The sequence below is a fragment of the Podarcis muralis genome, chromosome 14 (assembly GCF_964188315.1).
Source record: "Podarcis muralis chromosome 14, rPodMur119.hap1.1, whole genome shotgun sequence".
In the NCBI taxonomy this organism is placed as follows: Eukaryota; Metazoa; Chordata; class Lepidosauria; order Squamata; family Lacertidae; genus Podarcis; species Podarcis muralis.
Window position 1 is genome coordinate 46,278,382 of NC_135668.1, and position 12,088 is coordinate 46,290,469.

Sequence of the window (12,088 nt, forward strand, 5' to 3'; positions counted from 1 at the left end):
GCAGCAAGCGGAGCATGTATTTCACAGACAAAGGGTCTCCTGAACACTTCCAGGCAGGGCTGGGAGAGACCCCTGTCTGAAAACCTAGATCAGTGTGGTCCAGCCCTAAACGGCCTCAGCCCAGTATACCTGAAGGAGCGTCTCCACCCCCATCATTCAGCCCTGACACAGAGGTCCAGCTCTGAGGGCCTTCTGGCGGTTCCCTCTCTGCGAGAAGTGAGGTTACAGAGAACCAGGCAGAGGGCCTTCTCAGTAGTGGCACCCGCCCTGTGGAATGTCCTCCCATCAGATGTCAAGGAAATAAAACCACTATCTGACTTTTAGACATCTGAAGGTAGCCCTGTTTAGGGAAGTTTTTAATGTTTAATGTTTTATCACTTTTGTATTATCATCATTATTAATATCTGTTGGGATCCACCCAGAGTGGCTGGGGAAACCCAGCCAGATGGGTGGGGTATTTATTTTATTATTATTATTATTATTATTATTATTATTATTATTATTATTATTATTATTTTGATGCAGCCTATACTAGCATACGCTTCCCCCCCCCCCTCTTTTTTTGGCACTACTGCATCACACGGTTAGCTCACATTAAGCTTGTGGTCCACCAAGATCCCAAATCATTTCCACATGTGCAGGTGGTTTTGCTTGCCCGAGTGTAAAACCTTACATTTGTCCCTGTTAAAATTCAGTTTGGTGGTTGCTCCTTTTGAACGACTGAGAGTGCAGGTTGTCTCCAACGCTGTTGAAATTTATGGACAGGAGGACCGTCAGGCCCATTCATTTCAGTGGGCCTGCTCTTGAGTAGGCCTAGTGTTGGATACAGCTCTTAAGCGGTGGCTGCATGGAGCTGAACATCTTGGCGCATGGAAGTGACTCTCCAGCAACAGCTCATCCACCTACAACACCTGGGGGGGCGCAGGGGGGACAGGACAGCTGTGCAACACTTTCCTCTAAGCAGTCGGACTGAAAACAGCTAAGGGGCATCAGCTGGCAGCCAAGGGGTTTTGCTGACTCACCCCTAAGAGGTGGCTGGCTTTGCGCCCGAGCTTGGCAGGGAGATGAAAGGCAGCGGGTTTGCAAAGCTGCTGGGACTTGAAGGGAATCGCGAGGGCGAAACCTCCGGGAGCGCGTGTGTGCGTGCGTGAGAGAGGGAACACACACACAAAGGTTCTCTTCTTCTTCTTCGGGATGTTGCGAGAAACCAGCAAGGCGAAAGAAGGAACCGCCACATTTCGGGAGCCACCAGTCTGTAAGGAAAAGCCCCCCAACACACACACACACACACACACACACACACACAACAACAACAACAACAGAAGCAAAACATGGATGAGTTGTATTTTTCCTGTCTATTTTTCCAGAAGCTTTGGAAAATGCATCCCAACTTGTTCCGTCAGACCTCCTGCTAACCTAGGGAGGGAGGAAGTTGCTAGCGAAAAGGTTACTAGAATTTAAAAAATTTGGATGCACACACACACACACACACACACAGGTCGAATCAGGAGTGGAGCCCCAGTTGGCACTGCCAGTCCTCAGAATATTAGGGTCGCATCCGCCAGGGCCGGCCCATCCATGAGGCAAGGCATAAGTTTTAAGACATTAGCACAGCTGTTAAGAAATCATGGATTCAATGTGGAAAGGGGTGGGAAACTGTGTGCAAACTGAAAATGTGTCGTCATTAGCCAAAGAATCAAAATGCAGGAATAGATGAGGGCAATTCTGTCTCCAGGTAATGCATTGGGTTGCACAATACCTGGAGGAAAATCAAGGAAAAGGTTGGCTACAAAGAAATATTTTTAAAGGGTGTGGGTTCAGAGGGTGTTTCTCACAAACGCTCCCTGCAGATTGAGAAAAAAGACTCATCGTCTTTCGGCTACAGGGCTGGGGGTTGCTCCATCTGAGCAGAACTGAATAAACCAGAGCTTTCCAAACTTTTCATGTTGGTGACGCACTTTTTAGACACACATCATTTCGCGACATAGTAATTCAGTTTTGCTAGCAAGGTTAAACTAACCCCCTTCCAGACCCGGGAAGTGCGCGGGGAGCGTTCACACAACTACACACTTTAGCCGAAACACTAATGCGTCGCGACACACAGTTTCAAAAGCTCTGCAGTAGACCATATAGCACAATTTGCATCACTTTTTTGTAGTTAAGGAAAAGTAAATTCGCTTAAATAAGACCTTTCAGCCTGGCGGATCTCAGTGCTAGAAACAGCAATGAGCGATCCAGGGTTGGTTATGGGATCCTGGGGGGGGGGGGGTATTAGGAGACACCCTCACTGAGCTACAGTTCCCAGCACGTTGGAGGGATGCATTTGGGTCAGTTCCTGAGATTTCCCATCCCTGCTCTAATGTGGCATTTTTGTACCTGATTTTTTACTTCGTAATGCTCCCGCCATTTAAAAGGCTGCTTTGTTTTGCTGCTCATTTTGCTTCTTTGAATGTTGCATTTATTTATATTTGATGCGCCTTTGCAGTGTCCTGTTCAGACCTCAACTTCCTTCTCTCGGTGCTTATATTTGGGAGAAGGGGCCTCTGTAGTCAGATATTCTGCAGTGTTGCCTTTCTAATGTTTCCAGAGGTGCTGTAAACCTCTTAAGAGATTTCCTCCTTTGCCCCCCCCCCACGCCTGTAAAATGGTATAGAAACAATCTTTTTTTTTTTATTCTCTTTATTGATTTTCATTACACACAGATACACACAGAACACCAAAAAAATAGTGAAACAAACAACAAAACAAGGAAGAACAAAACAAACACGAAAACAAAAACAACATATAACCAATTGGTATAGAAACAATATAAATACAGTCGTACCTTGGTTGTTGAACGCCCTGAAACTCAGACGCTTTGGCTCCTGAATGCCACAAACCCGGAAGTGATTGTTCCGGTTTGCGAACGTTCTTTTGGACCTGGAATGTCCGACGGGGCTTCCATGGCTTCTGATTGGCTGCTGGAGCTTCCTGCAGCCAATCAGAAGCCGCGATTTGGTTTTGGAAGTCAAACGGACTTCTAGAACGGATTCCGTTCGACTTCCAAGGCACGGCTGTAAATAGAATGTGGCTGGCGAATAGAGATTTCTCCTGGCTCCAGTTTGCCTCAGTGTTAACTAGCTGTCTCATTGCATCCTGCAGCCGTGAACACCAGCAAGTACGCAGAAAGCTACAGAATCCAGACCTACGCAGAATACGTGGAGAAGAAGCACGAGGAGAAGAGGCAGGGCAAGAGGAAATGGACGGAAGATGGTTGGAAGGAGATGGAGGGAAAGCGGCTGAAAACACAGGCCGCTCCGTACGTGCTTCAAAACCGGTACTACAACCCGAACAGGTGAGAGGCACTTTTTTCACTGCCTGCGCCTTTGAAAGACAGGTGAGAGAGAATCACTTTTCCATGCATTTCGAAGATACCCAGGTATCCCCATTTGTAAGATTTCACACCCACCCTTCGGCACGGAGGGTAGGACTCGAACCCGTGGCTTTCAAGTTACAAGAAAGGAGATTCCGACTAAGCAGCAGGGAGAGCTTTTCTGGCAGTAAGGGCTGTTTGATTCCCTCTGGAGGTAGCGAGCTGTCCTCCTTCCTTGGATGATGTTGAGCAGAGGTTCGATGGCCATCTGTCTTGGGCTCTTTAGTTGAGATTCTCCTGCGGTTGCAATTAGATGATCCATTCTACGAGAAGTCCCAGGGCAGATTACAACAATGTTATAAAAACAGATACAGCCGTTGCAGTTATAAAATGGGTCAAACCGTTTCACGTGGAACAACAGAGGCGGGTTCCCCGAAGCAAAATGCCTAAGCTGAGGTCCAGCGCCGAGGGCCTTCTGGCGGTTCCCTCACTGCGAGAAGTGAGGTTACAGGGAACCAGGCAGAGGGCCTTCTCGGTGGTGGTGCCCTCCCATCAGATGTCAAGGAAATAAACAACTATCTGACTTTTAGAAGACAACTGAAGGCAGCCCTGTTTAGGGAAGTTTTTAATGTATGAAGTTTTATTCTGTTTTTAATGTTCTGTTGAAAGCCGCCCAGAGTGGCTGGGGAAACCCAGCCAGATGGGCGGGGTAGAAATATATTATTATTATTATTATTATTATTATTATTATTATTATTATTATTACAGTGGTACCTCAGGTTACATACGCTTCAGGTTACATACGCTTCAGGGTTAAGAACTTTGCTTCAGGATGAGAACAGAAATAGCGCAGCGGCAGCAGGAGGCCCCATTAGCTAAAGTGGTGCTTCAGGTTAAGAACAGTTTCAGGTTAAAAACGGACCTCCAGAACGAATTACAGTGGTGCCTCGCAAGACAAAATTAATTCGTTCCGCAAGTTTTTTCTTCTTGTGAGTTTTTCGTCTTGCGAAGCACGGTTTCCCATAGGAATGCATTGAAAATCAGTCAATGCGTTCCTATGGAGACCGTCCAGGGACAGAGGGGAAGCGGTGCGCGCCTTCCCCTCTGTCCCTGGACCTGTTTTAAAGCAAGGGGCAGCGGGGAGAAGATTGCTTCTCCCCGTTGCCTGCCCCTGTTTTAAAGCAAGGGAAGGGGCAGCGGGGAGAATCGCCTTCCCCTCTGTCCCCGGCGATTGCGGGGCAGGCAACAGGGAGAAGCAATCTTCTCCCCGCCGCCCCTTGCTTCAAAAGAGGTCCGGGGACAGCGGGGAAGACGCGCTGCGCTTCCCCGCTATCCCCGGAGCTTGCGGGGCAAGCTTCGTTTTGCAAAGCAAGCCCATAGGGAAATGCGTCTTGCGAAGTGGCTAAGAAAACGAAAAACTCCTTCGTCTAGCGAGTTTTTCGTCTTCCGAGGCGTTCGTCTTGCGGGGTACCACTGTAAGTTCTTAACCCGAGATACCACTGTATAGCTGTCAGGGTAAAGGGGTGTGTCTTCAGCACTCAGTGGAAGCTGTCCAATGAAGAGGCTCGACACACCTCTGCAGCGGCGGGGTTTCTGCAAATTAGGGGTTCCCACAGAGGAATGCCGTATCCTGAGCCGCCACCTCCCAAAATTCCAGGGGTGTCAGAACTCCCAAGAGGTCCTCCTCTGCCAGTCTTGATACCTGAGACGGCCTGTAGGGAAGGATGCAACCTTTCAGATATCTGAGACCTGAGCCATTTAAGGCTTTAAACACTTAATGTGAGCACCTTGAACTAAGCCTGTGAATGAACCAGCAACCAGCGTGGCTGTTTCACAAAGCTTGATTGTAGGGAGAGAAAAATCCTCAAAGCCAGTGCATTGACTTCATCCCATCTTGTTCAATTGGTAATTCTGTGCAAGAATCACTGATTTTATTTTAAACATTTTCATCCCATTCTTCAGCTGAAAGGGCTCCCAGAATAGCTTAGAAATATGTCCTTACATGACATGTAAGGAAAAAGGATTTAGGGAGAAATATAAAAATCTGCTGGAAAGGAAAACTGCTATCTCCTGTCAAGGTTATTACTATTAATATGGATAGACAGTGGGCACCTAAAAGGGAATTGCTGTACTTTACGGGGGCGGGGGGACCACCCAAATGGAAATCAATGGAAAATATAAGGAACCATGTTACAATTTTAAACATACATTTAAAGAAGACTGGAAAACATCTATTGAATATATGGGAAATAATTGTGTATAGCTGAAAACGCTGGCAGCATTCAGATAAATTCAACATTGTAAATAACTTTTGATATAATGGAATACTGAATGGTATGGTTTTTGTAAAATATGCAGGGATTTATGGTATGTAAAATGCAACATGGAAAGAGAAGAAGGGAAATAAGTCGGTATTTTAAGGATGTAAAATATTTTAAATGTAAAGTATTTTAAATTGTAAAACAGAAAATTTAATTATATATATATATATATATCACAAAACAGAAGGAAAAGGGATTTGGGTGTTGGGGGAGGAGGCAGCAAAAGCAGACTTCTGCATGAGAACCTGAGAATGTCCTCTTTTCTCTCTTTCCCTCCCCAGTTTTTCAGCTACCAGCACCGTGGGGAAGAGAAGCATGAGCCCCATTCAAGAGGAGAGTGGCTGTGACGACGTGGAAGAGAGCGAAATGCAGGAGGATCCCCCAGACTCCTTTGCGGAGCCCTTGGAAGAGGGGAAGAAAAAAACCAAGAAGTTCAAGAAAGCCAAAAGGGAACATGCCTCAGCAGGTAAGTGGAATACGTAGGTGTGTTGATAAATCAGCACGTCTGGTGCCGCAGAGAGCTTGATTTAGCTCTGCATGGATTTAGGTTTAGTGGGTGGTGCTTGTGGGGTGAGTTTGGCTCTGCCGGTTTGGTAGGGCTGGATGGGGGGGGGGGAGAAAAACACACTGGTGCTAGAGCTGCTCCTTAGTCTGCCGCAGCATTTGACAGCTCTGCAGTTGTGGCCGGCCGCTACAATAAGCCAGCAGCAGTAATTTCACTTTAGCAAAGGCACAAGTTTGTTGTTGTCGTTGAGTCATGTCCAGTTCTTTGTGACCCCATGGACCAGAGCACGCCAGGCACTCCTGTCTTCCACTGCCTCCCGCAGTTTGGTCAAACTCATGTTCGTAGCTTCGAGAACACTGTCCAACCATCTCTTCTTTTTTTTAATAATAATTTTTATTAATTTTCCAACACAAATAAACAATCATATCAAAATTTCCACAAATTTAACTCTGTTTGGACTTCCTTCAGCTTCTCTGACAATCATCCATATTTACCTCTCAGTTACGCATTTCTTCTGTTTATATTGCCATTAACCTTCCCTCCCACTTCTATTTCTTTCTAACAATATATCTCAACTTTCACAGTGCTTCTTGAAACCCCACTAGCGTTGTTTGCACATCACACGTTCTTTTCAGATAATCAACAAATTTCCCCCAGTCCTCGATGAACTTTTGGTCTCGGAGATATCTAATTTTCCCAGTTAATCTGTCCAGTTCTGCATAGTCTGTCAGCTTCAGTCTCCATTCTTCTACCGTCGGTATTTCTTCTTGTTTCCATTTCTGGGCAGTAGGATTCTTGCTGCTGTAACTGCATATTGGAAAAGTTTAAAGTCCTTTCTTCTTATTTCCTTTCCTGTAATCCCTAAAAGAAAAATCTCTGGTTTCTTTACAAATTTACATTTTAACATCTTTTTCATTTCATTGTATATCATCTCCCAAAATCCCTTCACTTTCTTACATTCCCACCACATGTGATAAAACATTCCTTCTGTTTCCTTACATTTCCAACACTTATTACACGTCTTATACATTTTTGCTAATTTTACCGGTGTGATATACCATCTGTAGAACATTTTCTTTTAGTGCCATACAAGCAGTGAATCTTAAGTTCTCCTTCCACAGTTTTTCCCAATCCTCAAACTGTATATTGTAACCAAAATCTTTGGCCCATTGTACCATTACCGATTTAACTTCCTCAACTTTCATATTCCATTCCAACAGTATTTTATACATTTTTGACAAAATTTTACAATCATTATTTATCGCTTCTGTCTGGAACTTTGAATCTTTTTCTACATAACCCCTTTCTTTAATATCTTTTTAAAACATTTCATTAACCTGAAAATAATGCAACCAGTCATAAACATGAGAACACTGTCCAACCATCTCATCCTCTGTCGTCCCCTTCTCCTTGTGCCCTCCATCTTTCCCAACATCAGGGTCTTTTCCAGGGAGTCTTCTCTTCTCATGAGGTGGCCAAAGTATTGGAGCCTCAGCTTCAGGATCTGTCCTTCCAGTGAGCACTCAGGGCTGATTTCCTTCAGAATGGATGTGTTTGATCTTCTTGCAGTCCATGGGACTCTCAAGAGTCTCCTCCAGCACCATAATTCAAAAGCATCAATTCTTCGGCAATCAGCCTTCTTTATGGTCCAGCTTTATTGTTAAAGGCACAAGTTACCTTTACTTAATTCTAGTGTCAGACTAGGCCAGTGTTAGTTAACACAAAACAGGGTTAGGGTACAGCAGGATTCTACTTGGCAAAGGTTTGATTTGTGGCAGCTGGGTAGCTCAGTTGGTAGAGCACGAGGGTCGTGGGTTCGAGCCCCAGGTTAGGCGAAAGATTCCTGCATTGCAGGGGGTTGGACTAAATGACCCTCATGGTCCCTTCCAGCTCTCCGATTCTATGATTTTTTGAGCAGTGATGCCGGTGTCTTGTGTCAGCCCTCCAACACTTCTGCTCACAACTCAGCACTGCCAAGCTGCTTCTCTCTTTTTTTTAAACTGCATCTTAATTTATCTTAGGTCTCACATCATTCTTGAAGCTACTACTGAAGTTAATCAAATCCTGCGACAGAATTTAAGCTACTATAATTCTTTTTCAAATATATTTTAAAGACTTTCCATTTAGATACAAACACCTGTTTTGGTTTGTTCTTTATTTTTTCAGAGAAACTGTCTCGTTCCGCATATTCAATCAATCTTTGAATCCATTCCTGCATAGATGGAAGTTTATCAGATTTCCAGATTGCAGCAATTAGGACTCTTGCTGCCACTGTAGCATATAAAAAGTTGTCCTTTATTTTTTAAGGGAAGTTCAAATCCGTAATTCCCAGAAGGTAAGCTTCTGGTTTTTTATTGAAAAAGATTTTTAACAGTTTTTGCAATTCTAAATGGATGTCCTCCCAAAACACCTCAGTTTTCTTGCATTGCCACCACATATGGTAGAAAGTGCCTGATTTTTCTCCACATCTCCAGCAGTCACCTAGGACACCTTTGTGCTTCTCATTATGCACAAGCAAACTGCAACTAAATGGGAGAATAATTCAAGCTGTCCACATGTGAATGAATAGCAGGCCTCTTTGTCCCGAAGGGCTTGTAAACGTCTCGATTATTGCACTCTGCTCCATGTGAGGCTACCATTGCACCACATCCAGAAGCTCCAGCTGCTACAAAATGCTGGAACTAGACTATTGATGGGAACAGGATATTGCCAGCACATAACCCAGGAGTGTACAAGCTTGGTGCCCAGATATTACGAGGCCAGGTTCAGGTTCCTGTATTTATTGACAAGGCCCTTAGCAAGTTGAAGCCAGCTGATCCCTTATATCCCTGCCTGGTCACTAAGATATTGGGACAGTCTCTGTTGGTCGTCCCCCATGGCTCAGATGTGCAGCTCATATTGACTAGAAGCCATGCATTCACCATAGTGACCCTTGCCTGACCGAGATTAGATGGGCTCTGAGCTTCAGCCACATGATAATGACTTCCTTACTCCAGGTAGTGTTTGGAATAACTGTTTTATGATGAGTTTTTACGGTTTTATTTTCCGTTTGATTTATTTTTATGTACACCGCTTTCAAAACGCTAATGACCAAGTGGTTGTATTAGTGCTTGAAACTACAGCTCCTCAGTTATTTGAGCAGTCATCCCCACACACTAAGTTCTTGAATGCTGTCGCAGGCTGAGAAGCAATTCCGACACTGGTGTGTTTTCCTTCCCTCCAGGCCTGTCAAACTGGCAAAGCCAAGCCTGCCTTCTTACTACTTACAACCACCCTCCTCCTCCTTAGTCTCAGGGTTGCCTCCTGTATGACTCTGCAGGGAGGATGACGGAGACCAAACTAGGATTCAGTGGTTCTGCCTATTGTTGGCTCTAGCGCCACCTGCTGTTGGCCTCCCTGTCTTCTGCTCTACCAGTCCCACTCAGCCATTTGCTGGGAGTTGTAGCCCAAATACCAGGAGGGCAGCAGGTTTGGAAAGGCTGCTTTTAGTTACGGAAGCTCTGCATAGCTGCCCTGCGTGCCCCAAGTCGCCCTTGACTATAAGACTCATTTTTACACCCAAAGGGCAGCGGCCATGACAGCCACAGCCAACCTCGGTCCGTAATGTCACTGTGCCGCTTTGTGGCTAAATGAGGCCCTGACACCCTTCCAAATTACGTTGTTTGAGACCCAGCTTTCTTTCTTTCTTTCTTTCTTTCTTTCTTTCTTTCTTTCTTTCTTTCTTTCAAGATTGATTGATTGATTGATTGGGTCTATATATCACCTGCTCGCCAAGGCTCCCAAAGCAGCTTGCAATGTAAGCACTAAAACAAATACAGTGGCACCTTGGTTTTCAAACGTCTCTGTTGACAAACATTTCGGACGCCGTAAACCCGGAAGTAAATGCTTCCGTTTTCGAACTGCTTCCCCTGAGTTTTTCTCAATTTTCCCAGTTAAATTTGCAAACCGCCCTTTGCACCTTGGTTTTCAAACGTTTCAGAAGTCGAACGGTCTTCCGGAACGGATTACGTTCAAAAACCGAGGTGCCACTTATTATCTTATAACACGAAGACTTGGCAGAGCCTTCTGACGGTCCATGAGCTCCCTGGCCTTGGTCCTTACTCGGGATCCCTGCACAGGCATGAGCAGAGTCTGCTCTTCCGCTTTGACACACGAGACCATAGAATTGCCATTGGAAGGGACCATGAGGATCATCTAGACCAGCGGTTCTCAACCTGTGGGTCCCCAGATGTTGTTGGACTACAACTCCCATCATCCCTCAGCCAGTGTGGTGTAGTGGTTAAGAGCGGTGGACTCGTAATCTGGGGAACCGGGTTCGCTTCCCCGCTCCTCCACATGCAGCTGCTGGGTGACCTTGGGCTAGTCACATTTCTCTGCAGTCTCTCAGCCCCACTCACCTCACAGAGTGTTTGTTGTGGGGGAGGAAGGGAAAAGGAGAATGTTAGCCGCTTTGAGACTCCTTCGGGTAGTGATAAAGCGGGATATCAAATCCAGACTCTTCTCTTCTTCTTCATCTCTGGTCTTGCTAGCTAGGGGTGCTGGGAGTTGTAGTTCAACAACATCTGGGGACCCACAGGTTGAGAAAGGCTGATCTAGTCCAACTCCCTGCAGTACAGGAATCTTTTGCCCAACTCAGGACTCGAACTTGACAACCATGAGATTAAGAATCTCGTGCTCTTGCCAGCTGAGCTATCCCAGCTGTTAGGATGCTCTCCATAACCACTGCGTCATGTGCTTTCCTCCAGAAGACCACCAGGCCCAGCCCACCCAACTTTTCGACGTTCCAGACACGTGGTAGCATCCGGCTACGACACCAGCATGAAGCAGACTCAAAGTTCGGATGAATCTGCAGCCCCTCGCACCTCGGCCGGGCTGCCCTTTATTTTAAAACGAAGTGGGGGGGGTGGGTTTATATAATATACACAAATAAAAAGCAAGATGTCTCTCAGCAATCAGTTTAATTTTTTTTAATTAAAGAAAACCCTACGGAACAATCATCGCTGCCGCCACTCCCCCACCTTCGTACATGTGTGCGTGTAACACGTCGGTTTTGTTGCTTAACCTGAAATCTTACTTTTTGCTCGTCATAAATGTTAGAAGGCTGAGTGTTTGGTATTGATCACCTTTAAACGGCATGTACCCTGTGAAATTCGCAAAAAGAAGAACCTGTGTGTGTTGTAACTTTGCTCCGCTGCTCCATCAAGGGGGGGGCGGGGGGCGGTTTATACGCAAGTTGTCTTTAGTCCAGATTTTCACCTGTTGTTGCAACTTGGCCAGTAACAAAATGCTTTCAGCCACTTGACTCCCTTTCATTCCTCTCTTTCTAGGATCTGTACTCCCACCCACCCCTTTTCCTCCCCCAGCCCCTTAAATTAACATCCTTTGTCTTGTCTTTTTTTTAGGGGGGGGCCCACTATTTTCCTCAACCTCACCTTTCATTCGGGAAGTATTTGAGTGGTATATAGAGGTGGGAGGGGGGGACATCCTTTTCCTGCTCCCTTTTCCCCTTAACTTTGTGGGTTGTACAAATGGAAACCTGCGACATTAACCAGCCTTAGTTTAAAATACAAAACAAAAGATCTGCTTTGGTAGATTTCATAAACTTGGTTTGATATTTAACATTTTTGTATCATGGAAATGAGAATATGGGGGCGGGGAATGTATTTCCATAAAGTGAAAATTAAAGATTTTTTTTCTTAGGACTTGGGTCTCTCTGTGTGTGCTTTTAAAAAACAATTTTGAATCAGAATCAGAAGAACCTTTTATTTGCATCAGCCACTAGCCATAGCAATAAAATAAAAATACAACGTACTGAAGCTAGAAGTAAATACTTAACTATACAAAATACATTCTGCAGGTTTACAAAAAATCACAATGTTCTTGTTCCCCCACCTTGCAAAAAAAAAAAAC

The 12,088-nt window shown here is 45.2% G+C and overlaps 1 protein-coding gene across 1 annotated transcript in view; it reads left to right on the top strand.

The window, feature by feature from the left end:
• Positions 1 to 11,880, top strand: part of PARN (poly(A)-specific ribonuclease) — a 46,681-nt gene extending 34,801 nt beyond the window's left edge. The window contains exons 22-24 of the mRNA XM_028705717.2: positions 3,142 to 3,334; positions 5,955 to 6,139; positions 10,924 to 11,880. Coding sequence (XP_028561550.2) covers positions 3,142 to 3,334; positions 5,955 to 6,139; positions 10,924 to 10,976 — 431 coding nt within the window. The 3' untranslated portion in view covers positions 10,977 to 11,880. The remainder of the gene's footprint in view (positions 1 to 3,141; positions 3,335 to 5,954; positions 6,140 to 10,923) is intronic.
• The last annotated feature ends 208 nt before the right edge of the window (positions 11,881 to 12,088 follow it).